This window comes from Strigops habroptila, chromosome 3 (genome assembly GCF_004027225.2).
Source record: "Strigops habroptila isolate Jane chromosome 3, bStrHab1.2.pri, whole genome shotgun sequence".
In the NCBI taxonomy this organism is placed as follows: Eukaryota; Metazoa; Chordata; class Aves; order Psittaciformes; family Psittacidae; genus Strigops; species Strigops habroptila.
Genome location: NC_044279.2, coordinates 44954073 through 44981019, shown reverse-complemented (window position 1 = coordinate 44981019; position 26947 = coordinate 44954073). Strand labels below are relative to the sequence as shown.

Below are 26947 nucleotides of genomic sequence, written 5' to 3'. Positions count from 1 at the left end.
ATTTAGCTTTAAGAACACCCTTAAGCCCCTTAAAAGCAAATCCCTCAAAATTAAATAACTGTTTGAAGTAAATAAGCTGAATGGAGCAGTGCTGAAATTACGTGTGGTACACTAAAGCCTTAAGGGCCCACTGAAGTCTATTAATACTAGGAAACTAAAGCCTCCCAACTATCAAAACAGCGTAACTGCTCAAAAACTTTGTCTTTCTCTTTACTTCCACCAGATGGTGGTATATTACAAAAAAAACCCAAAAAACCCAAACATTCGTGAAGACCGTTTTTCCACTAATTACCTAAAAGCACAGGAAGTTCTTCATTGTTACAGTGACTTTCCTTCTACTCTGTTCATTATGGTTCCAGATGTCAGATAACTCATTTTCAACAGATTAAGTAGAAGAGATATTCACATTTATTATTTTTTAATCAAATATTTTAATATATTTCTATCACACTTCAGCAGTGATTCCTGACTACACTGTTTTCACCTATTTCTGTTTAGCAGTGTCAGCCTCTGCCTTACCCATAATACTGGTGCACCTTTCTGGTAGATTAAGTGTAAGGTCCTGGGCATCCCAAGCTGAGTACTTAAACTGTGTTTAGATATCATGATATAACTGTTGAATGTTCTGAGTGCTTTAACATCAGCTCGAGGAAGATTTAACTTTGACTTAAATATAGGCCTTGGCTTCAATGCAGGAAGATTCCCACTGATTCTGAAAGAATTACTTCAGCTAACAGGTGAGCATGTGTATAAAGCCACATCAGCATTCCCAGCACCTTCTAGAACAGAGTAACTCAGTAGAAACAGTGAATTTTGAAGCTCTTACAGGGTATGGTTTTTTCTTGCAAGAGCCATGGCTATTGGTGGCAGGGGCTATTGTGACTCAAACTTTATTCTAGCTAGTTAATACTCTTGCACTTCGCCTCCGAGTATTGTGGCATTGAATGACAATCTGTATATGCAGACATCTATGTTTACAAATTAAAAAAAACGCTGAAGGGCTTTAAAACCATTGTATTCTCATCAGAGAAAACAGTGATTTTTCTTCTATTGAGAAACTGTTATTTCATTATCTGAAATGAATGGAAGCTGTATATTACTGGTTTTAACAAAGGAAAAACTTAAAAGGCAAAATGTAATGCTGTTGTCTACGCTTTATTCACAATGTCTTCTCCAGGCAATGCCTTGATATGCATTCACAAGCAAAAAGGTCCAACTTGCTAATCATTAAATTCCAGAGGCTGAGCTTGGGGCCCCTGGAAATATGATGCTTAACACAAGTCCTGATACTCCACCCTGAGCTGTGAGGATGTGAAAAGTAGGCTTCAAGCCTGGAGCAGGACTGTTTGCTAATTGTCTTCTGTTCATGTTAAAGTCCAAACCAACATATATAAATAAGCTTGTTCTTAATCTCTGTGGCCATACGGTATTATAGAACATATCGTTTGAAATATAAATTTAATCTTTAATAGTTATTCCACACTGTAATTTTTTTCAACACTTCCTTATATAAATTGTTTTTGAGACTTTCTTTAGCTGCGGATACATAGCACACTCATAACCATATGCTAGTATTTTCTACCAGTTGTAAGAATCTAATTTTTAATTCACTAAATATAAACTTACTGCTAAAATTTTACCTTATGTCCATTTTATCTGAAATGTTATTTTTCTTCCCTTTTAATTTCAAAAATATTTCCTTAATATTTGATAGTTCTCTCAAACATTCACTCAATAAATATCTCACATGGCACTGGAAATATATTATCTATGACACCAGATACTAGGACCAGTAAGGTGATTGTTACCTCAAATCTTGCTTTAGTCTTTTTCACTTTTGTTTCAGGAAACTAGTTCTTTTGCTGGCTCATACTTTTTGTCTGATGATGATAATTATGTAAGGAGAAACTTCTCTCACTCTTTGTAGGCTCAAACCAAGATTCATCTGGCATATTTGTAGCACTGAAAGCTGGAGTGTTTACTCCAAGGTAGATTGTTTTTTACAGATAGATAGTTCCTGACGCAGGATTTCTCCCCTAAAGTGCCTCTCTTTTCATTAGGCTCGGAAGAAGGCTGCATAACTATCTTAGACCTAGATATCTGACTTTCAGATGCTTACAGCTATGGAGATTAATTCCACATGAAAAGTCTCTAATACTTTCAGGCCTAAAATTGTGAAATATTGAACTCATGAACTGGATGATGTCTTCTACTCTGACTGTCTTTTGTGTTACTTCACATCAAATTTCATTCACTGTCAATTCTGTAGTATCTCTACTTTTGCCATCCATACAACAATCAGAATGCTTTTAAGGAATTACAGAGGAAACTTCATTTTGCTGAGTAGTACTAACCTCCTGTAATTTAGAATGGGCCAAGTTTCTAGAGATCAGCTAAAAAAAAAAAGTGCAGTAGGATACTCACGTATCAGTTACTTTTCTCATAAAACAAGATTAGACTCTGGCATGTGCACTTCGACCTTCTGCTGCTGACTGGGTGCTACTGCAATAGGAAAACTGAAATACTAGTTCTCACAAGTTTGATTTCTGCAATCCCAGGAGGACAGGTAAGAGCCTGCTGTTTCTTGTACTTTGAAGAGATAAAGAGGAAGAAGACAGATGTAAACTTATTGTATTCCATATCAGAAAGATAGCAACTTTAAAGGATGACAACATATTTTAAAGTTTATGTTACTTATAATTGTTCTCTCTGATCCAAGTTTGGTTTTTTTTTTTTCCTATCTAGCTTTAAATGCAACCATTTTTTTCCATTTTCTGAGTCACCTATGCTATCTCATCCAATCATCACTTCAACCTTCTGCCCTTCTGCCGCCTCTTCAATATCTGAGGGGTTTTTATATGCCTACTGCTGTCTTAGAAGACTAGGGTTTTTCTGTCAACCACATCTTTTCCTCTTCTCCTACTCCAAGTTGTTTCAATTCAGGTCCAGTGTGACTGTACAGGACATAAAAATTGATCTTGTGAATGTTGGAAGCTGACCATCAGGTGTACTATCCAGTTGTGCCGCTCACACCCACACTAGATGAGATAGGCTATGGGTCATCGTTTTGGCCAGCTCTGCTAATACACAGCAAAAGTTATGAAACTATGAGCATTTTTTTACACATGAAACAAGCATAGACATTGATTTTTTTGGCCAGAAATATCAAGTAACATCTCTGAAAAGATCTTCTTGTAATAAGATACAATTTAACTGAGATATGGCAGAGGATAATATGTACATTGTCTTCATATACAAGTGTGTGCTTGTATATGACACTTATATGTATAGCTATATATTAGCAAAGTAAAAATCCATTTATTTGGCCTCTTCCCTTTTTCCCCAAACCCTTTAAACTGGTTGTACAAAACTATACTGTTTTAGTAGGCTTTAGCTTTCTATATTATCAGTCTTAATGAATATCTATAATGATGAATCTGAATAATCCTTTCTTATTCACACCTGTTGCCAACCACATATTCCTGGTAAGAGTTCAGCTAAATAAGATGAGTCAGAGGGACCTTCAGTATCCTCAAAGGGGCAGATGAACTTCTAGCAGAAAAGCACTGAAGTGCTTAACTGAACAGAAATCAGGTTTACAAGCACCATGCTTCAAATATTTTAACACTCACCCTAAATAAAGACTTTACTTTTCACAGTGAATGTCAGCTCCTTCTTTCACATTAAGACATTCCTTGGAAAGTCGTGCAAATAGTACATTATGTTTCTTCAAACACTTCTGAAAGCTGCTAATAAGGCATCAAAAATGTTTTAGCACAGCATATCTTCTTTTGCCTTCTGCCTTGTTGAATACGCAGAAAGGATCTTGTTTATAATCTATATCCATCCAGGCCACAGAAACATAGATTTCTGGACCAGGTCAGAGAACCATGCATTGCAGTAGGCTGTCTAATTTGCCACAATTATGCTAGATACATGAAGCAAAACTCATTTTTTGAAAGACCAGTTCCAGATTACTTTCTGTAATAGAATACACATTTCTGGAGTTTCTCTCAAAACTTTTATCTGTGAAACCTGTCTGACAAAAGCTGATGTTCCCAATGCCACTTATTGATCTCACACTGAAGGAGAAGTTTCAGAGAGATTCAGATGTGTTTCATAGGTACCTTTTTTCTCCTCGAGGGGTATGAGAACACAGGGTTCAGAAATGTAGACTTACAGATTTTCTTTGCACGAAGTATAATACCAGCAATCCCACATCATTTCAGTTTCTGGACACAGTGAGTTAGTTCTCAACAGATATTTTATTGTTCTTTTTCTGTATTATTAACATTCAAAGGAGACCTGATTTAGAGTGCTGGCCATGCAGAAGTCATACAGGTTTGAACCCTGAAGACTTACACATTTTGCTAAAGTGAAGGGACCGGAGTTTTGACCCCTCATTTGGCCTTCTCTAGTCCCTCCAATTATAAAAGTATCCTATCTAAAGAAGAGCAACAAACCAAAGCATTGTAAACAGAATAGAATGGACTAAGAATGGAAATACAGAGAAAAAAGATCACAACTACAAAAAAAAAAAAGAAAAAAAAACTTAAATTTATTCAAGTTAACAGTCTGTGTGCAGCAACACTTCAGTCAAGCTTTTATTACCTAGGAATAGTTTGTATTAGAACAGTCTCCGGACTTTGTTGTCCTAAATAATATACAGGTATTTAATAAAGATATTCCTTAGACTGTTCAAAGAATAATTTCCTTACTTTACTTAAGTAATAAGTATTTACTTAAATAGAAAGAAGAAAGTCAGAAACAGATCATATTTAACACCTCTAAACAAAAGTGAATTTTCCCTAAAGCATAATTTCTTCTATGCTAATGTTACACAGTGTCAGATGTTAATGTTAGATATTAGTTTTAGATATTTCTATAATTCAAAATACCTTTTTACCACTTAAAACCAATAAAACCTGAGGTATTACCACATGCAATAATGAGCAATAATGAAGCCTATACAAAATTACTTTCTAATTATGCTTTCTTAGATCAAAACTCTTCTGTGGAATAGGGAATTACTTTCAAGTATTTCTGCCTGTCTTTTTTTCTTTGGAGGTGTAAAAGATGTAAAAAGATGGATAGCTGAGTGTCATTTTTCTGAAAAAGAATGTTTTGCTACACTTCCTAGATATTATGAGAGCATGAATGGTACTGAGAATTGAGTCAGGGTTATGGATAAGCTCCATGCCAGCATTCAAAGCAAAAGATCTGAATTCTTATGCTTCAGATACTGGTTTTAACAATATATACACCTTAGCATCGTATGATATAAAAAGGAAAGAACAAATATATATTTGAGAGTTTGTGGGAAGAAATCTGCATAACTACAGGCTATTGTAATTTTAGCATAATTTAAGGCTTTTGATAGAAAATTTAACTACATACATGTAAAATAGGATAAAATTCAGTTCATATATAATTCAATATTTTTCTCAGATTTTTTTTAATACATACTAAATGCACTATATGTAATTTATTTTATTTCACTAATATTTGAATCAGCCCTATTAGGGAGCTTGTTAAGTGAACCAGAGTAAATAGCAGCACAGGAATTTGAAGTAGGACAAGGAACTGGTGCTATGGTGGATGAGAATGAGTAGGTCAGAGTTGGAAAAAAATCAAGCGACACTAATAATTATGTTCCTAAAGATTAAAGATTCACTCTTTTTTGAGTAGTTTCATAAAGTGGAATAAATGATCTGACCAAAGTGAAAAACAAACAAACAAACAAAAAAACAAAACAGGAGGAAAAAAAGAAGATAAGCAGTGTATGATCCATTGATGTTTACACAGACACAAATGTAAGTTTCTAGTTACATTTCAAGAGTGAAATGAGCTTTTGCTTTATGATAAGGCCTTCTCCTTGGAGCTAAGTTTTCTTCTGTTCTTTTTCAAAGCCCTTGAAAGGTCTTTCTTGCCTCCTGCATGGATACCGCAATGTCTTCTAGTTCTGAGGCCAGTGTGAGAAAATGGTGCTAATTTGCTCAAGATACAGATTCAAATCACAAGCCTTCTCAAGGCTGGGCAGATTTGTGCTGGTAACCCAAACCATTAATCTGTATTTCTTCTCTACTCAGTACCAACATTCCTGGCTTTGCACAGCTTACTGAATGATTGAACTCACTGTGATTTGTTTCATTTCTCACCCTTGTCATCCACTCTCTCCTTTTCCTGATCAGCTTTATTTAGTTGTTCCATTTTCAGCTTAAAAACTCTAAATTTGAAACCTCTCAGTTTCAGGCTGCTTTTCTTGGTTCAAGGGAAATGTTGGGAATGGAGGCCAGATGGTTGCCCTTAGTATCCTCTGCTGGGAACTCTTTTTTTTTTGTCAGAATATCCTGTATCTTCTAGTTCATACAGCCTATGTACATTTTAGTCCTCAACTAACGCTAACGTAGCAAGACTTAGTATTAGATTCCCTTTCCTCCCTTCTCCCTGACTTTCCCCTTCTTTTCTCCTTCCCTCCCTCCCTCCCCATACATATGACCCATGCCTCAGCCAGGTCTGACGCTGTTTGGTTGGAGTCAGACAGAAGGAATATCCAGTTAACATCTTCCCATATTTTCTCATTGAGTCCCTCATCTGTCTGTATTTTCTTTCCTATTTGCTTGTTCCATTACAACCCCTTTCAGGTCATCTGTCTAACACAGAAATCTGTAAAACCACAAAGGTAAACTGGAGTTACATGTAATATTTATTAAAAAAAAAAAAATTATAATGTTCATAACTCCCTAATACTCCATAGACAGGGTCTTGGAATAGTAACTCATAACTCCACTATAATGAAAAAAATGCCTTCAGTAAATGGAAGCTTTTGAGGAGAATGGAACTTCAGTATTCACCAAGGATTTCAGCTTCAAAACCAGCTGTAATCTTAGTACTTCAGTGCCTTCTGCGTAATAAAGACAATAATTTAGAAATTCGTGTCCTTACTTGTCATTTCTGCAGCAAACGGCAGAAATACCATGGTACCGTAGTATACTGTAGTTACATATCCCCATAACTTATGCTTTATTTGCTATAAAATTCAGAATAATTTGAATAAACTCTTCATTTGTGGGCATATATACATACACCTTTGCTCCATGTGGTGTTATTTTTTTTATTCCTTCTTTTTTAACAGAACAAAAGGCACTTTGTCTGTTCCAAAGAGCTCTTTATTTAAAAGATCATTAAATAGGATACCAAAACACAACAACTGTGGTATATATGTTATACAACTACCCTAAGGATTTTGCAGTACACAAAAATAACCAAGAGATTTCATTCATGCAAGAACTAGTAAGTAAACTATTTCTAAGACCTTCTTTATACCTTCTATAAGAGAGGAAATCTTTACTCCTTTTTTTTAGGAGGATTTTTTTTAAGCATAGGAATTATACATTAAATCAACTAAACTCATTTTTTACATCTTAACAAAAGTCTTTGCAATATTAGATTCTAGGAACAGTTGTTTTTAAATGCATAGAAACAATATGGTTTAAAAAAAATAATAATGGATGAACCACACCATTTATTCCAGACAAAATGATTCTGAAGTTGTATTGCTCTGTGACAACTTTCTTTAAGAAAACAATGCACATACTTGTTCTCCTGTTTTGTTATGTTTTTTGGGTTTTTTTCTGGTGTACACATTAATTTTAGACCTTGAGCTAAATGTTGGTGGGGGAGGAGGGAGGAATCTTAAATTCAAAAATATTGGATTACAAAAATCTGTTCTGCAGCTTGGATTTTTAAATAATGAATCTGAAAAGTTGCAATAATGATGCCAAGATTGTCTTTTAGAATATTTCCAGTCTATCCTCAAGATCATATTCACTGACGTAGAAACCCAGCAGTTTTTCATTCACATACTGTTCACATTCTGTTAGGCAGCTTAGACACTACATCTGGACTGAGGTTCTCAGGCTGCTGGCAGTCATTTATGAAAGCAATGTATAGACTATCTGGGAAGCCCCTTATGTACACAGAACAGAAACTTATACTGCAAAACATTCCTACAACTGAACTTCAAGAGTAAAACAGAAAATTGTTCCAGACTAAAACTGCACTGTATCTTTTGTGACAAAACAGATTGGTACTTGGCCCACTGGGAGCTCAAACAAATACTATTCCTTGCTAATTCAAGTCCAGTTATGTATAGTCCCATCTTTTCCTTCTGTATGAGATGTGAAGAGTCTCCTGAGACAACAGCTGTACACTCCCATCTACTTGGGAAAAGCAAATCTTAGTTGGGCAACTAACAGCTTCTGAAGGCTTTAAGTTTCTTAATAGCTGACACTCCTCCAAAAGTTCTTGGGTGGCTCCCAGGATGCCATTCACCATATTACCCCCTCAGAGGAGTCCTTCAGCCAGCCAACGCTTGCCTGCTAATGAAGTGCCACAAAGCTCTTTCTAATCCACTGTCTGATCATCGGGTCTGTGAGACCTATCCAAGAATGCTGGATCTGACTAGTTTTAAAATGAGATAATCCACATTGTGTTTTTGTGTGCCTTAATCTGACACCTGCTGGATTCAAGAGATTGGATGAGAATGTCAATTTTCAGTAGCAATGTATAAAAGCAAATATGGTTTAGCTCCTCTTGTCAACAAAACTTAAAAATGTGATTCAGATGTTCCCTGGCCTTCCAGTAAATAAAAATAATTTTATGTCTATTTATTACTTTATTTAGATGTCAGGGAGATTGATTTGTTTATTTATCTATTTACTATTTATTTATTTGCAGGTTTTCTTAGCCTTATTCATGACTTTTGAGTGTTTGAATTTGATCGCAATGAAAATCTCATTCCCCAGGTTCCTTGTGGAGATCAACCCCTCCCCCTACTTCCTTTGCTTCCTGGACAGCAAGGTACAAGTTCTGACTCCACAGTTATGTCACAGAAGTCAGTATACTTTATTTCTCAGGTTCTCTGCAACTCTTGTTTTATGACTGCCTTCAGCCAGTGCAGTATTTTAGATGTGGAAAACTTCAATGATCAGTCTAGAACCTTGGGGAATTTCAGAAGAACCTGCTCCTCTTTCTGCCCTCCTGCACTCAAGTATTATAGTGGTGGCTTGCACCTTCAATTTGATGTTGCATAGTGCAAACCGATAACTAATCTTGGAGAAGAGGCATAAAGATTAAGACCAAATTGTCATGTCTCCATTGTGTGTTAGTTAGGAGTAGTGTATGAGGCACAGCCACAATCATACTTCACAAAATTAAACCTTTTTTAATCTACAAAATTCACATTTCATGCACTCTGTTCACACCAAAGCCATTAAACACCTACCTAAAACACAGAACAAAGTTTCGACTCATAAAAGACAGAAAACAGCAAATTCTGTAATACACCACAAGCAAGACTCAAGAAATCTGAAGACTTATTTTATCACCACAATTAACCTTGAGAACAGTAACTATTATTTTATGTTTCTTTTAATGAAAAACTAAGAAATATATGCATCAGAAATTATCTAATTATTAATTTCTCTAGGATTTACTTGTATAGGGCATTGTTAATATTGTGAATGATAGCTATTAAAAATATATAAAATCAAATTAAATCTCAGTTACATTTAATTCTACATTAGAAATAACTGAGAAGTTTCTGCAATTGCTCTGTATGACAATATCCAATATTTTAGGAGTACGAGAAATAATGAAGTATGAAGTTTCTGAATAATTGGTATAATTATTCAGCTATGAACTTTGTAGAAACATCAGCAATGGAATAGGTAGGAAAAATGTACTCCTCTGCAGAGACAGAAAGTGTCTTAGTAATTGCCTTTATAAAACAAAATTGTTCATATCAAGAAGCAGTTCTTTAAGCCAAGGTAGCAATCTGAGTTAATGGTCTTCAAAACAACATTTTAAATTTAAGGTACCTATGACTTTCAGAAAAAAAGAAAATGAAAAAGAAAATAAAAGCGCTGTCTGAATTTAGAAATCTTTACATACTGTAAGAGCCTACTCTGGCTTGAAGTTTGTTCAGCACCCATTGCTGCTACAAATACAGCATTAATTTTGAAGGCAATGCACAGCTAGGGCCAAGGCAGGTACCCTGAGGATCCCACTGAAAGAATGTGTGAAATAGAGACAAATATGCATAAGCCCATCATTTTTTGTTTGTTTGGGGTTGGGGTTTTTTGGGGGGTTTTGAGTTTGTTTATTTTTTTTCCTGCTGTTATCCAAAAAGGAGGATTAAAGAAAGGCTGCAATTCCACAGCAGCGAGGTCATCAGGAGGTAAACACAGCTAGAAATGAGAAGGGATTTCTAGAAAATAAGGGTCCCCCAGACATCAAAATATCCCTTAACAGGTCTGCATACCTGCTTTAATCATATAGTTTAAGTGTGTTTTCTAACATTTTAATGCTTCTACGCTTTCTTTTCACCAAGGACCAACCAGCTGAAATGCCAGGATTGGCTTTTGCATCTTTACTGACCATGTTACAGTTATGGATATTGTTTCCTCCTCTAGTTAGGACAGTCTTTCGCTTTGGATAACATTCTTTGGCAGCTTCCTGAACACCTCCATCAGAAGCTGGAGAAAACTGAACAAGCTGCCTCCTCCAGTGACACACAGTAGCTGACCCTGTGTGGATTCACATTGTGCTGAAAGGAAATGGGTTATTTTAAGCCATTTTCAGCCAGTCAGTCTGGCTAGTCTGTTAACTCTGCACTGCAAGGAACAAGTACACAGTCACAGTATAAACCTCACTTCAGTGTGGAACATTACATAAGGGTGAAATGGCTACTCATCATCATTTGAGGTCCTCTGCCATCACCCTGAATATCTAAATCACCTCCAAAATGAAACATTGAAGGGTGGGTTTGTTTTTGAAAATTTTAATATTATCTATCAGATGACAACCACATTACCTTACTCTTTTTTTTTTTTTTTTTTTTTTGGCTCTTATGCTCTTAAACTGAACACCACAAGAGAAAAATATCATGGCAACCCATTTTTGTTTGTCTTACTCTTCCATATTCCCTATGAAATCATGATCTGAAGTTTCTTTCCTTTTTTCCTGTATATTGCTAGCAGTGAATTTTGGGATAAACTCTGTTGTGCTTTGTTATTTCAGACCAACAAGTAATTTAGAACTTAAAGCATCCATAATAGGACTAGGGAGCTAGTAGGTTTGTTGGAAAGAGGGATGTTTCTTAGCCACTTGAGAGCATACTGTGTCTCCAGTGAGAGCATATTGTGTCTCCAGTCTAATTCTATGACAGTTTCATAAAAAACCAAAAGGTATGAATCTACCAGAACCTTATTTAAGCAAAGTCCTTAAGCGCATTAAGCATTTAAAACATTGAGACCGAATGTGTTTAAGTGCTTTGCTGTACACAAGTTATAACAATTATTACAGTTATTACTGTATGCTCAGCTATATCCTGTGAGCACATGCATTTAGTGGCTATTGAAGAAATAAATGCATTAATAACATTTGCACTGAGAAAAGGAAATATAATTAACTTTTGCATACTAAAATACATTTTACTGTAATAAAACCCAACATCCCTGCCATGTAACAAAGTTGGTATAACCACTGGTATGGGTATGTTTTTTCTATGCATATTCCTGTATATGTTTAATAATAATTGACAGAAAATCTGACTGTGAGAGGATTTGGAAATTCTCTGAGTGTTTTTTGTTTTTTGTTTTGTTTTGTTTTCCGACAATTTGTTGGAACAACATTGCTTTGAAGAAATACCTCAAACAGAAAACAGGTAGGTTTTCAAAAGCAATGTCTGTGACCTTTTTTTGCCTCCCGGTCTGGGCATCCAGGCTTCATGGGTCTTGGACCTTTATTTTCACTGTTGTTGTGACTCCCAGTTCTTTCAAGCTGTTTTCGTCAACACTGGGACCTGGATCATTGAGATCCCAAGTCTCACGCACATCTCACAGACACAGAGTTGGAAAATGTCTTTCAGGTGGCACTTGATTCCTCATGGCTTGAAAACAATTTCTTCCATACTGGAAGCTTCCCTCTCCATCAGCTTCCAAGACTGTCTTTAAGCCCTGAAACTGCCTAGTTTTATTACAAATATGGCGAGGGACGGAAAGGAAATGCCTTTTAATTGTAAGTAGTTTAAGATGTTTTAATTTTAATTCCACTTTCAAATATCTCTTCCAAGTTTCTCATATAACCAGTTTAGTATTTTAACTTTAACAGTGACAGCACAGGAGCATGAATCAGCTTTTATTTTTTTTATTTTCTTTTTTCCTGAGCATTCTTTTGGTTAAGTAAACACTATAAATTCTTTTACTGATTTAATAAACCCTTTTCATTGTTTAGTCAGCGATACATAAGACTCTAAAGCAGGGTTTGTTCTCACTAGCATATTTTGTTAAAGTCTCATTTATGTGTTGTTTTCTTAAACTATGAATATTCAGTGGCAACTTAGGAGTCAAAAAATAAAAATTTATTTACATGCAGGCTATTTAAAACATGAATTATGAAAGTGCCGTTTAATAGTTAAATGATAGTGTTTGCTTCCTTCCTTCGACCTAATCCCTAAAAAATTAAACTGGCCAATACATAAAATATTGTGGTAGTTCTGAATAATATATTATATAAAAATTTGCAAGTGTATATATGTTTCAGGTGTTGCACTAGGAAATTGTAAGATTCTCAGTGGGGTTTATGGACAGTATCAATTTTACTTCGTTTATGTTGGTGTGCTTTATAAAATAAGAAAAGACTACAATATCATTGGAAATACGTTGAAATCTCCGTTTTGTACAATACATCATGCTTAGAAACTAGATTTATTTGCAAATGTATTGGTCCAATTAATCTCAAGTAGGAAAAAAATCACAATCAAAACAGCAATTGCAAAAAAGACACAGTTATGTTATCAACTTGATGATTTTCTATAATATATTTCCACACACGTATGATTTTAGATTTAAATAAGATAACCATAATGCACAGTTACCTAGAAACTAAATATACATTGTTTTCTTCTGCTGCATCAGTAATATGAACTTCTCTTGAGTATGTATGGTCTTCTAGCTTTGTTCACATGCAGCTGCCGTTTCAGAATATAGGGATTTTTTCTTTTCATTATTTCCTTGTCTTGGCTTGAGTTCTCTAGATCAAAAGCATCTTGCTGAAGTAACTATAGGATGTAACAAGAGACATGTTACCAGCTTTTTTTGGTAATGAAGATCATAAATTCCTAGAAATTTTATAACACTTTATTTTAACACCTGCCACCAAGAAAAATCTTTACCACAACAGGTTTGAAAAAAAAAAAAATAGAGACACAAAACTAAGATCATGCTAAAGATGAGCTGGATCCTATGGATGTGGTATTTAAATTCCATTAAAACAAACAAGGTCATTGTTTTTGACTCAAGAGAAAACCTGGTATGTTTCAGTCAAATTGACTGAAAACTTCTTAATGATTGTCACTCTGTAATCACTCATTTTGGCCAAAGACCTCCTAAAACACCCACTGCTAGCCGGTTTCAGCTTTTGAGCAATATTTTTATCTGTGACTTCCTACAGCTAAAAAATCAAAACATGTAATAAATAAGAAATGAAATAAAGCACAAGAAAGCCAATATTTTATCAATCAGAATTTCTTATATAACTGTATTTTGAGATATACTTGGAGTTTTTTGAAGTATTTTGCTCAGATTCCATATTGCTTTATCTGTTAAGATTTCATCTATTCTCTCACCACGTTCTTGCATGGTCAAGTACAGTCCTGGCTGAAAGGCATTAGACTGAAAACATTTTTGTACTCATCCTGGTATTTCCCTAAGCAATCAAACTCTGTCACTCAATTACTTGATGAATGAGTGCTCATCTAAATTCTGTTTAAATGAACGGAAAGACTCTCATGATTGCAACAGACTTTGGAGTCAATCCTGGATGAATAAGATCACAAGAACTTCTTTCATTACATAAATTGTTTATTTCAAGCCTTCTTCAAGCCTTCTCCAAGCCTTCTCCAAGCCTTCTCCAAGCCTTCTTCCTCTGGCTCTATCCCTTCTTTTATTGTGTCTTGTAAACCTCTACACTGCTTAAGCTGAGAGAGGAATATTTTAATTTTTTTTTTAATTTCACTTGCAGTACTGTTAGGAGTGATTGTTCCCAACCACCAGAAGACGTGACGCAACTGTAAAGTAAGGAACTGTGATTATGTCATATGGGTTAGTGCATATAGTGAGTTCTATGATAGCTTCTTTTCAGCAATAAATGAAGATATGAAAAGAATCCTCAGAAAACTCTGGTTCTCAAAGATGTTGCAGTCTTTCATATGGACCACCCCAGCTAATATCAAGGACTGAGAATAAGCCTGTAAATACAGAGCTGTGATTCAGCTAATAAAAGAGGATCAAGATTCAGTCAGATTGCCCATGAACCTGCAATAGCTGAAGAAATTGGGTTTACTGGAAAGTGCGTAGTGACACCAAAATACCTCTTTTCACTCTGCAAAGCAGCTTTTAATGTAATATGTAACAACACATGTGGATTGTGCCCAGTGCGCTTCTGTATGATCATTGCGCTGAAGTATCACAAATGGACTATAAACAATCAATTTTTAAGAACAGCAATCCTCATACAATCACAATGTCAACTTCCAAGGTTGCCTTTAGGTGTGGAGAAGCAAAAACTAAGAGTTCCCTTGCTGGTTTCCTAGCAATGATAAACCTAGACTGGCTGGTAAAATTACATGTATACGTGGGCTTGTGGTCCATGCATCTTGAATCCAGTTTGCCTTAGGGCCTTGAAAGTGTTTTCAGAAACTCTGCCTCAGTAAATCTGCAGTAATTTCATGTCTGTTAAACAGATATTACTTTTGTGTTCTGGCATACAGCTCACTTTCATGTGTTTGTTTTGTTCCTTGGAATGGCTACGAAGAGTGGGGAAAACACATAGTTGAGAATAACTCATTTATCCATGGGTTGATATAAGAAACAGACACTCAACTCATAAGAAACTACATTAATTCACAGCTCTTTCAATAAGAGGCATATTAGAGGTATTAGAGAATATAAAAAATGGAAGAAAAGTTCAAGCAATGTGATGGGGATCACATGGGTATGGGTTTTAAAAAAAATAATTACAAATTGAGCCTGAGAGTTTAACAGCAGTTGAAACATGCATTTGTGACAGTTTGGTTTACCTCCCAATGCTGAAAGGTTCTGCTGTGGCAAACTTTTTGAAGTTGATATACTGTCAGCATTGCTTCCAAGCTGAAGCCATCCAGAGCAGCAGGAAACTGTCTTCCTGAAACAAGATCCTCTTCATCTACCTCTACTGTATCCCCCACTTGGTTGTTTATGTTGTTGACAAGATTGCAGACATTTAGCAGGGTCATTTTCCAGTAAGGAAGTTTTGCTCTGTTAATCTGGAAATACAAATACCTACTATTTCATGTGTTGCAATTTTTCTTTTGCTTTTTATTAATAATGTGTAACATTCAAATATTTTGGTAGGAACAAGTTCATGTGTCTGAAGTATTTTTTGTCTGCTCAAATTTTAGGCAATAATAAGAGAGTGCTAAAATTAGGGCAACTCATTTATTAAATACACCAAGTCTGCTTCCCTGCAGCCTTACCCCCCAGTTAGATATACACGATGAAAAACTAAACTGTTACCGAACCAGAATGGCAGCATTTCATAGACATTCTGCACAGGTGCAAACAAAAACACAGATAGAAATTAATATAATATAAATTCACAGGTGTAAATAAGGACAATGAGTCAAACCCACAGGATAAATTCCCAGTACTGTAATCTAAGGTGGATGCCTGTGGTTAACTAGATACTCCTCCCCAGTTCAGAACAAATACCGGTAATTTCAAAATTCCCTGATAAAAGGAATGGAGTCCCTGCTTCAGGGCAAGCTGTCTGATGAAGCTGAGTCTGAAGTTATGGATCTGTAAGCCCCAGGAGTTCTGGATGCTGAAGAGTCATGAGCCTGGGAGATGTGAACCAAAGGTCTACGGGCTTAGATGAAGATAGAGAAAAGATTAAACAGAGCTGTGTAAACAATGTATTCCTGATTTGGTAACTGGACTGAAAAATTCAGACCAACTGTATTTAGGTGTTCCACAATGGACCTCATTCAGAAATGCTACAGAAAGACAGAAACAGAGAAATTTCACCATGGTTTGTCTCAAATTTGCTTGCTCCAGTATCTTCCATTATTAGAGAGATATTTAACTTTCAAACCCTTTTAAAAAATGTTGAGAAAAAAAATTTTTACTTTTCACTGGTACTGTTCTTTCCAAGCAGTTGTGGCAACAGCCTGCCTTAGTTTTAATTATCAACAGAAAAAAGTGAAAAACCTAACTTCTACCTCTTTCGCTGCATTTCATGCCTTTGCTGCTTTCTTGGTTCTCCCACTACCAATTATTTCATTCAGATTATATTACTTTTAGTGGTGAGTATTGAAATTGCTTTTCTTAAACTGGAACTGGTGACATAGTAATCTCCAAATGTCAAATAGCAAATTCCTATTTATTACTGGCAAGGGCTTCCATGCTTTACCCATTAACTGAAATGGAGTTGCTTCTTTTCCTGGCTGTACAAAGTTAAATATAGGTATTACATTAACAAAGATATTTGCCTTTTATACACTAAAGGCATTAATTAAAAGTGTGTATGCAGTGTTTACTTAGCTGAACGTTAGGTTGTTTCTTTAAAATACTTTCCTAACAAAGAGGCATTGTATGCAAGATTTATGCATATTAACCACACTTCACTATTTTTTGAGGGAATAGAGAGAAAATGGAGAGGAATGGAGAAGAAAACAAGAAAAGCTGGCATCACTATCAGCATTAGTTATCAAAAATTCCCTTTTGGCCATAACCATTACTCCAATATACAGCTGATATATGCATGCTTTTCAAAATGAGAATAATTTAGCCCTTTAATAAAACCACTTTGTGTTCTTAGATTCCTGACAAGGCTCAGAGATAAAAAAAAACAAAAAAGAAAAAAAGATTATTTTGGTGTCTGGGGCTAAGAAGAAATCAAATCTTGCATCTGATTCAGAAGCTTGAAATTGGTTCTGTATTGTTTACTTTGAGCTCATCTGTTGTCCCATCTAGGTGCCCTAATTAGCCCATTGAATTATTTGAAAAGATGTGATAGGTTCAAAATAAAAATTAACCTCTTCACAGAACGTCTGGTTTAATTCAGAGAACTTAAACCAGCAAAAGGAGCAAGCATCCACTGCAATTTCAGAATCTTCTTTGGTCTCTTTTAAAATATTTGTGAAATCTAAAAATATGGAGCTTTCCAGGACAAATGAGGAGACTTTTCCAGTGCACATTTCTCTCCTGGGTATACTAAAGAAATGGGAGTTAGCACTACAATAGCTAAACTGCAATGAAGAATAAAACCTAGGGGCAGTGCTACATGAGCAAGAGAGAGTTCTGAGATTAAAAAAATAAATAATTAAAAATTTAAAAAATATTCCAGTGGATGGGAACAGAAGATAAAGGATAAGGAAATTTGTTATGCCTTCTTGTATAGGCATCTGTTTATAGCATCTGTTTGATGCTACCAACTGATGCATAATTTATAGCATCTGTTTGATCTAAAGTTACTCTTTACTCCCTTATATTAGCCTGGTGCGTGCCTATGTTTAAAGGAACTTTCCTCTGTATATTAGTAAAATACTTAAACAGCAGCTTCATTAGATGAAACTGGTCTTAGCTGCTATTTATGAGGTTAAGGGAGAAAAATTCGCAGTGCTGTCTGCAAGCATATTTGTTTGTTAAGGGAGTCTAATTCCCATTGACACCACACATGTATCACCCCAAAATATTTTTATTTGAGTACACCTGCTTCTGCCTTACGCTGCTGCCAGTTCACAGAATGAGACTATAAAGCATTAAGAATTTCAATCAAGAGCGAAATATTTTTTTTAACTAAACATGGAGCTCTCCAGGTCATGTCTAGTTACTGAACAAGCAGTCACGATACTTTTTCACTCCACTCTTACAGCAAGGATTATTACAATCAGACAGCTTTGTTTTATAGATAATTTGAAATCTCTGAGGCCCTTATCCTAAAGGAATATGTGAAAATGCAGTTTAAGATGACCATAATCCAAATGTTCAGTTACATTTCCAATGTGTGATATATTCTCAATACAGGTCTAAGGAATACCACTTACAGTTGCTAAGACATGTTCTAGAAAACACCTACACAACAGATCAAGGAACCCATATCTTCCAAGACAGAACTAATTATTTTTTTTAAGATTATCCTGAAAAATATCTGGGAATGATCTGAAGGAACAAAAGAGACTGCTGTATGAATCAGAATTTAAAAGCTATTAATGCTGAAGTGAATACGATGTATGCATTTCCATTTTTGAACATGCTTCTGAAATAAGACTCAGATATATGGTTTCCCACACCTCATATTACTTGAAAGATAATTTTAAATCATCTAAGAAACTGAAATGAGCTTGAGAATATTTCCTTCTTTGAATACAGGCTTGTCCCATGAAAAACTAGAGAATCTCTTTCCATTTCTAGTTAAATGATACCCCTGATAGTTTGCTTAAAATAGTTCTTAAGTTACAATGCATACCACTCAAATGCCTTTTTTTTTTGTTCCCCCACAAAAAGAAAGTTTCATTCTCTGCCTTTTATATTCTTGTCTTTATCTAGTGAAAGCAGATGAAAAACCTATTCATAACCAAGTAAAACCCAAAGTAATGAAGTATCTGTATGGTTCCTTTTTGGAGTAGTAGTTGAGTTTTGTTCAGCATGTAACCATAATAAAAATACTCTCTGTCCTTAAGCAGATATGGTATTGAGTTCTGTTACAACAGTTCTGTCATGGTGTATACTTATGTCTGCAAACATAATGAATTTTTATGTGATGATTGAGCCAGGAAGTCAGTAACTCCTATGCAGCTGTAACCTTGTCTGCCTCTGACAACAAGGCAAAACTCTCTGGCCACATACAGGCAGCAATAGGCATCCTAAAGGGATGGACCCTCAGAGGCTCCAAAGTTTTATTCTAGTGATGATATATTCTTCAAAGAAACACTTTTTTTTTCTTCTCCCCCCCCTCCCTGCCCCTCCCTTAGCTAATATCATCTCAGTTTGTGCTCAGGACATTCTTCATGCGAGTGATGGCTTCAGGCAAGCATTTAGGAAGCTGGGAATGGAGCTATTTATTTGATACAAAATAGAGCAGATAACTGCATAATCGTAGTACTTCAGGTTGTGTTGTCCTACCAGATCTTCCCAATGTGTCTTTGGGTTTTATCTTAGACAAAAGACAAAGCATTTTAGGGACCGGTTTGATTCCTGTATCTTCTTTGAGATTTAACAAAAGGGAAGGGTAATAAACTGTATTAAATGTTGAAGACAGGTTGTAATAAGCCTGGACATACTGCTTTAAAGATGGAAAGTGATTCAGAATGAATATGACTTTAAAAAGCAGTTTGAAAAGGGCCACTAGACACTGAACAGCTGTCTGTGAAGTCAAAAGCATATAGTAACTTTTTCTATAATATTGGTTAGGCTCCAAAGGTGTGTGCTTAAACTCTAACTGTAGTTTTGATATTATACTTCACAAGTCCCTACTTAGGAAGATTTTTTCTGTAAAATACTGCAACCACAAGTAATAATCCACTTTGCAGCATTTTTAGATCTGAGCTTTCATAAACAATTTTTGTTCCTTTTTTTTTAATTCTCTTTCCTCCTCTCCCTATCTTAACGTTATTTAAATTGTCTGAATCTTCCTTGTTGCTTATTACCAAGTCAGTGTCAAAGAGGTTTAATGTAATTCGACAGTAATTGCCCTCAACTGGAACCAAATCTCAGGCACAATACAAGACAGTTATTACACATATCATCAAATTTGTCTCTTACACCAGAACCACACTTTTGTTCTAATGAGGGTTAAAAGCTAGCAGAGGACAACAGAAAAAAAATAAAAAGAACTTGTCATTTCAGTAATGAATAGAATAATGTTATCCCTTTTGTAGAAAGCACTTATGTACACTTTTTAGTGGTTCCATCATGCCTTACTTTGATGTCAAGAGACAATATATGTCAAACTGCTGAATTCTAGGTAGTGATTTAAGCAGTATAATGTAGAATTAAAGCAATGTCTCCACCATGCATCTACTGCTTATGTCAACTTCAGGTGTCTCTTGACTTATGGTATATACTACAAAAAAATTGAATAGCAACCTATACAGTGTAAAACAACGTAGAAGAGTATTATTGCAAACACCACTACATTATCAGCTGGTGCACTCTATTTGTGTATTTTAGTTACCTGAGATTGCGGTCTGTGCTGAGAGGGAGGAAAAGATGGAAGTGGAGGTTAGCTTCACAGTTCTACTGAAGTCAGTAGCAGAAATACCAACAGCTGTAGGGTTTCCTCCGAAGCATACTATGCTTTGCCACACAGAGAAAGAACTACTTTTGTCAGCCTCCTACATTTCTATTTGTCTCAGGAAAAGAATATCTATTAATCTTTCTATACTTTAAAGAAGCAAGTGGCAAACAGGTTTATTTAGGATCCAATGTTAATTACCATGCCAGTAAGGAACATGGGAACCTAAGAACTGCCAGACCGGATCAAAACAATGTGTTTTCTGACCTCATTTCTTATTCTAGTCTATTCAAAGAATCCTGTGAAAAAGCTCACATAAAAGTAAATACAGTAAATATGGAAGTCTTCAAGGCAGGTTTTGTCCTTAACATTCAACTAGTCAATGACTTACAAAATTTTTTGAGGAAAATTTTTCGAGGAAAATTTTTCACTTCTCTTTTTATTTTCCATTGAATTTAAGCTTGAACTCCACTAGAACAAAGGAATAAAGCATTCAATCTTAAGCTCATGGCACTTGTTTCAGTGTTTGTTCTTTAATAAGTTGCTGAAGAAATATTAGACTATATATTTCTTAGATCATTTGTGGAAAATAACACTGTTAAGCCTCTTCAGTAGATATGTGCAACACTTGCTGCTTCACCTTGTCAATATGAGATTGGAACTGAATTTTTGTCTATTTGTATTAAATAACATGTACATTCCTCACAGTCTGGCAACTTATCAAGGAAATGTCATTTATGAAATTAATATTTTCACAGTCAGGTCACCCTGTTCCTGTGCTAATTCTATGATTAAATTCTTAAACCAAAATCAGCATAACTATTAACAGTTATTGCTTTATGACTGTCTTAATTTTATATGCATATAGGAAAAATTCTACACAAAAATAGCACTTATGGATTTGACTAAAGGTTAAGTTAGCTTTCATCAGGCATAATGTTATTGGAAACACATTTCCTCCAATAGATTTACGTCTCTGCACATAACACAGTTTTGACAGTTTAATGAAAGTACCAGTGTTACAAGTGAGGAGCACTTTTAGTGTGTCACATCAACGCCTTTAAATTTCCTTTGAACTGGAGAAAACATTGCACCAAAGTAATGTCTAGCACTGAACTTTTTGGTCTAGACCATAGGTTATTACTTTGTGCAAAGACTTCTGTGTTTGTAATGAGAATTCATTTGCTCTCTACCCATCAGAGGAAAAACAGTTACCTTTGATGTGTACATATTGGTCAATAAATCTGCTTCTAACGCTTTCATTTCCTCTTCTGAATCTGGGAATAAACCAGAAACATATGTTTATTATTTCATCATAAATCATGAACATTTCAAATTAGCACACAGAATTTAGGTATATCAATTAGTTTTGAAAACCAACCAAATAAAACCCAAACACACTAACAAACGTTTTAGATAAAAACACAGCAACACAAGCTACTGTGAGGAGTCTTCAGGCAACAGCAACACTACGCTAAAATGGATACTCACTACCTTTTTAAAGCACGATCAAGTTGATTGAAGTGAATGAATCAATTCGGTAATCACCAGTAGACAGGCGCACTAATCCTTTCAGTAAGCAAAATTGCTGCAATAGTCTTCATTCAAAATCAGTATGGGTTTCATAACTGCTATTTGTCACCTCTGTTTACTTTGGAAGATTTTGGATATTTTTTTCAAATAATATTTACTTCAGTAACAGCTAAGTATTTAGGTGAATGGCAGTTGTGATTACATGACAAGATTTAGTCTCAATTATTGTTGATGAAATTAAAAATATTTTTTCTGATATGAGGGAATTGAGCTTCATAAGTTTGTGATGTAAGGTCTTGACAATATATCAAAAGAAAGTATTCTGACTTCAGATTTTCTTTACTAATTTAATTCACCTTTGATAGCTCAGCAGACTTGCAAGACCTGTGATCTAGTAAATAGGGTTAAAATTCCTGTACAAAGAGCAAAACAGCCACAAACTTTTCTACTTTGTGCTGTACAGAATCACAAGAAAGATCTGGCCTTCAAAATGCAGCAGCAATCACAGCTCAAAGGTAATATATAAACAAATCGGTTAAGGCTTCAGACGAAACAGAGTTCCACATGGCTTTTAGCTTTCCTGGAACATCAGCAGTCCAAAGACAATCAATACGCTTACTTATATTTAAAACCAAACTAAACCGTAATCTACTCCATATTCATGTAAATCATAGAATCATAGAACGGTTAGGGTTGGAAAGGACCTTAAGATCATCTAGTTCCAATCCCCCTGCCATGGGCAGGGATGCCTCACCCTAGAACATGTCACTCCAGGCTTTGTCCAGCCTGGCCTTGAACACTGCCAGAGAAGAAGCATTTACCACTTCTTTGGGAAACCTGTTCCAGTGCCTCACCACCCTCACAATAAAGAACTTCTTCCTTATATCTAACCTGAATTTCCCCTGTTGAATTTTAAACCCATTTCCCCTTGTTCTGTCACTAGATTCATCTCACCTTCATTAAAATAATGAATGCTGTTGGCATGTAACACCCTACCACAGAATCTGTGGATAGATTCTGTCTATGCCTTCATTCTGATAGCATAGGAAGCCAACTGTTACATTGCTCTTAAAAACCGATCACGACCAATCTTAATATCAACATCTTACCATCACGATGTTTCTTCTTCAGGAAATTCTTGCAAACTTTCAATTGTTATTCACCTTCTTCTAATTTTAAGTCTAATTTATTTCTAATGGTTTGTACATAACTTCCTTCACTGTAAGTGATGCCCATTTGCAATATTTACCCAACTCATGTATTTTTTGAGAGCAATCACAGCTCTTTCTCAGCTCAGATTTTAAAGGTGTGCTTACACAGTGATTAGCAAATAAATGCAAGATCCTTCTGCCTTTTGGACAAAAACTATTCCCTGAAAAACCCATAAATACTTCACTGAATGGCTATGTCCATAGCTATTAAACCCTCACCTGTTCTCCTCTTTTGTAATAGCATTGTATTGCCTAGCTCATCAGAGTGGCCCTCCTCTGTGCCTGATGTGATCTCGAGACAGCACAGCATAGCACAGCTTGGATCAGAAGCCTCAGTACTTAGCTACCGTAGTGCTTACCATTAGCTACAGGAAGTAGCTCTCTTACACATTTTTTGACTTTCCTTTTTTTTTTTTCCTTTCAGGCTGAAAAAATCTAGTATCTCATAAAAACAAACAAAAAAAAAAAAAGTCGAGTCTTTTATCTTCTCAGACGTTTTCAACCACCGTGCTTCTGTTAAAAGGAACTTTAAATAGATACTTCTATTGCTCCCTAATCTATTGCATTTTGTACTGCTGCACTGCTTCTCGTTATTTAGGTCACCAAAAACTTCTGGGCGTTATGCTGATCTTCCTCTATAGTGATGCTCCTGTTCACCTTTGCATTACCAGCACACCACATTCATTCATTCTTACTTTTTACACTGAAGTTGTTATTGAAAACACTAAATAAGGCTGGTTTGTAGATCAGTATTACAGCAAGTCATTAGCAACTAATCTCCACCTTAATGCCTTTCAGCCCTTTCAGCACTACTGGTTGTCAGCGTTACCTGATCTGTTAACTGCTTTACCATTAGCCAAAGTTCTGCTGGCAGCACAAAATCACCTCAGATGAATTTCTACTAATGCCTGCAGCAGCTCCTGTGAATGTGTCACATTGTGACAGCATCATGATTTGTGGTGTCCTGGGTACCAGCTGAGGACAATGAAAGGACTTGTCTGCTTAGCACCTGTTTTTTTATATTCCATAGACTATGGAAGGTACCTTCTACACACCATCAAGGTAGAAAGACAGCTGCAGATGTGGTAGATAGGTGTTAAAAAACATTTTGAATGAGAAAAGAACTCTGGAGGACATTATTTAGGAGGCTGGTCAAGATTCCTGATGTGAAGAATCAAGCAAAGCTTGGAGGAGGAGAAGGTAGCACATTTAGGTAATTCAGGAGTGAAAGAGACGGATGAGGAGTAAAAGCATAAAAGAGCAGACTCGCAAGTCTCTCGGAGAGCAATATATAAAAAGTCTGGCTACATATTATTGTTCATATCAGAGCAAAAGTCACACAGTTTTATGTCCTCTTGATTAATTTCTTATTCATAAGAAATACAGCTTCTACTAATATATTAATGTTCGACAGGAATAGTTACATTCTACAGCTACACACTTTCCTCTGAAGGCAAACATTTTCAGAAGAAAATTAAAATGTATTATCATTTTCTTTATGACATAACTGTCCATATTTGTCAAAATTGATTTGGCCACTCCACACAAGCTTCATTACAGCATTTCTTATTTAAATATAATTTCAGATTCTCAAACAAATAAACCACCATGCCAGTTACACAATTTTGCTTCTGGGTTTTTTATGAGCCTGTTTTAATTTCCACTGAATTTTTTTACTTCAGTGGGCTTTCATTCAGGTTCTACAAACAGTTGAATTTGAAAATGCCTGACTGAAAATACTGGTCAGATATTTGTTTGAAAAGCTTCAAACACGTGGCGAGAAAAAATATTAAGCCTTGTCACTAAAATCACCAGTTCTCTACAATATACAAGAATGATTGTTTAAACTGTGATAAAATGTAGGTATTATGTGTATTACATTTTTATTTTGCAGGGGAATACAAATTGCAAGCTTTCATCTAAAGTGAGAATTAGGAATTCAGAGTCCTCCTGCATACTGAAGCTGAAAAAAATGAAGGTACTTGTAAATTTACTCTTTAAATTTTGTGGAGTTGAAAATAAAAGTAATTTGCAAGGTAGTTAAAATGTGATTTTGAAGCCCATTCTGCTTCATGTCTGTGTGTACACACCTGTTTAACCTCCACCATACCTATTTTTTGTTATAAAGTCAGGGCATAAATGACACACACTTAGCTGTGCCATTTCCCAAAGGAGCAGGCAATGCATTTCAATGTATGGTTCTCCTTTTTTTTTTTTTAGGTTTCTAAAGCAATTTCTCTGGGATTAGAAATACGTTAACCTTCCTATTGTGCAATCTGCATCTGATTCAACATTTTTTGTCATAATTGCAAATCAATTGCTAGCATTTTTTTTCCCCAGAATACAAAAATTGCATTTCTGTCACTAGAAAGTGACTAAAGTGCATATATATATTCTTGTCAGTTTGGATTATGGCAGCTATTCATATAAATTGCAGAAATTATAATTTCTAGGGTAGTTTGGAAACACATGGTATTCAATAAATCGCGAATGAGGTGTCATAATCGAGCAGATGGTCTACACTGACTTATATTTCCAATTTCTAATCTACACTATATGCCATGATATAGATGCTGTGGGGAGGAATAGCGTAGATGAAGGGAGAAAGTTATCAGAGGGATATAAAAAAGCGATGCTGACCAGAGCCGGTTACCAGGGCCAGCTCCTTGGTGCCTAGAGGGCACAACCGCTGCAGCCTGAGGCTACTTCACCTCCTTCCCCCGGGTCCTTCTGAAGGCTGCGAGAGCGGATCAGCGCCCATTGGCCTGGGGGACTTCGGGGGGCGATGCGGGGCTCTTACCTGAGCAGAGGCTGCAGGAGGCCAGGGCCAGCAGCACCACGCACATCAGCTGGGCTCTCATCCTTGCCGCGCCGCCCTCTAGAAAGTGAAGTCCATAAATCCTGGGGAGAGACGGAGAGAGAGGGAGAGAGCAAGAGAGAGAGAGACAGACCGACAGACAGAGCCACGCCGCTCCGCGCCCTCTGCACACGCGCTGGCAAGCGACTGCAGGCACCAGACGGGGCACCCGGACCCTTCCCCAACTATATAAGCCGCGGGGTGATGTCACGGCGATGCCGACATCGCCTCCTGATGAAGCTCCCTCCCTCCTCCACACCCGTCAGCCCCCTCCTCCCCCCAGCTCCCGCTGCCCCTTCCCCGCCTCTCCGCGCCCGCCACCGCCGACGCCACTCGCCGCCTGACGCATGCGGAGCCCCGCGGGGCGCGCAGCGAACACCCCGCGCCTACCGCCGCGGGTGGCGGCCGGAACGGCATTTTCCCGAAAGGGAGTTATCCTCTGATTTGGAAGAGCCCCGAAATAAAATGTCATTAGTATTAGTATCAGTATTATTCAAAACAAAGTTACCCCGCTGGTGGGACCCCTGACGCGCGCTGCGCCCGCGGTCCTCGTGCGGCGCCGTCTGATGCGCTTTGTCTGTCATCTGTCTTAGCTTTCCCTGCAGCGAGGGCAAAACCGGGGAGAGAACGGCACAGAGGGCATGGGCAGGGCTGTTAAACAGGGAGTGGGTAGGGGGGTGTGTGCCATGGGGCATGGGCAGGGGTATAACTCTGGGCATGGGCAGAGGGCTTACATCGGGCATGGGTAGCAAAGAAAAAAGAATACATAGAGAAGTCTGTGTGAGAGAAGGAGAGATGGAGAAAGTTAACGGGAAAGCCACTTGGCAGAGATTTTTCACAGATGCGCTAAAAAATTCTGATACCCGACAGGGCGAGACTTCCTATTACTTGTGAAGAACGCTTGCCATAAGCCAGCGGCTAGGGTTTCAAGAGAGCAAGCGCTGCGGAGAGACATTTCTCCTGACATGCACTTTTCCCGGTTGATTTTTACAACAAATATCTTTCCTGA

At 36.6% G+C, this 26947-nt stretch overlaps 1 protein-coding gene across 2 annotated transcripts; it reads right to left on the bottom strand.

The window, feature by feature from the left end:
* Window positions 1-7151: 7151 nt before the first annotated feature.
* NTS (neurotensin) lies at window positions 7152-26222 on the bottom strand. 2 transcript variants are annotated; one of them, XM_030478869.1, is made up of 5 exons: window positions 25882-26219; window positions 21553-21614; window positions 20278-20295; window positions 15143-15367; window positions 7152-13123 (listed from the first exon to the last, which is right to left on the bottom strand). In XM_030478869.1, the coding sequence occupies exons 1-5, from the start codon at window positions 25940-25942 to the stop codon at window positions 12977-12979; spliced, it is 513 nt and encodes a 170-aa protein (XP_030334729.1). In that variant the 5' UTR covers window positions 25943-26219; the 3' UTR covers window positions 7152-12976. The 2 variants fall into 2 exon arrangements, with proteins under 2 accessions (XP_030334729.1, XP_030334730.1); XM_030478870.1 differs by lacking the exon at window positions 20278-20295 and having other exon boundaries at window positions 12087-13123; window positions 25882-26222.
* Between the last annotated feature and the right edge of the window lie 725 nt (window positions 26223-26947).

Coding starts and splice junctions, on each gene's coding strand:
- NTS (XM_030478869.1), bottom strand. CDS start 25,942: ATGAGAGCCCAGCTGATGTGCGTGGTGCTGCTGGCCCTGGCCTCCTGC. Junction 21,615..25,881: donor CTCCTGCAGCCTCTGCTCAG/GTAAGAGCCCCG, acceptor GTTTATTCCCAG/ATTCAGAAGAGGAAATGAAA. Junction 13,124..15,142: donor GAACCTTTCAGCATTGGGAG/GTAAACCAAACT, acceptor TACATCCTATAG/TTACTTCAGCAAGATGCTTT.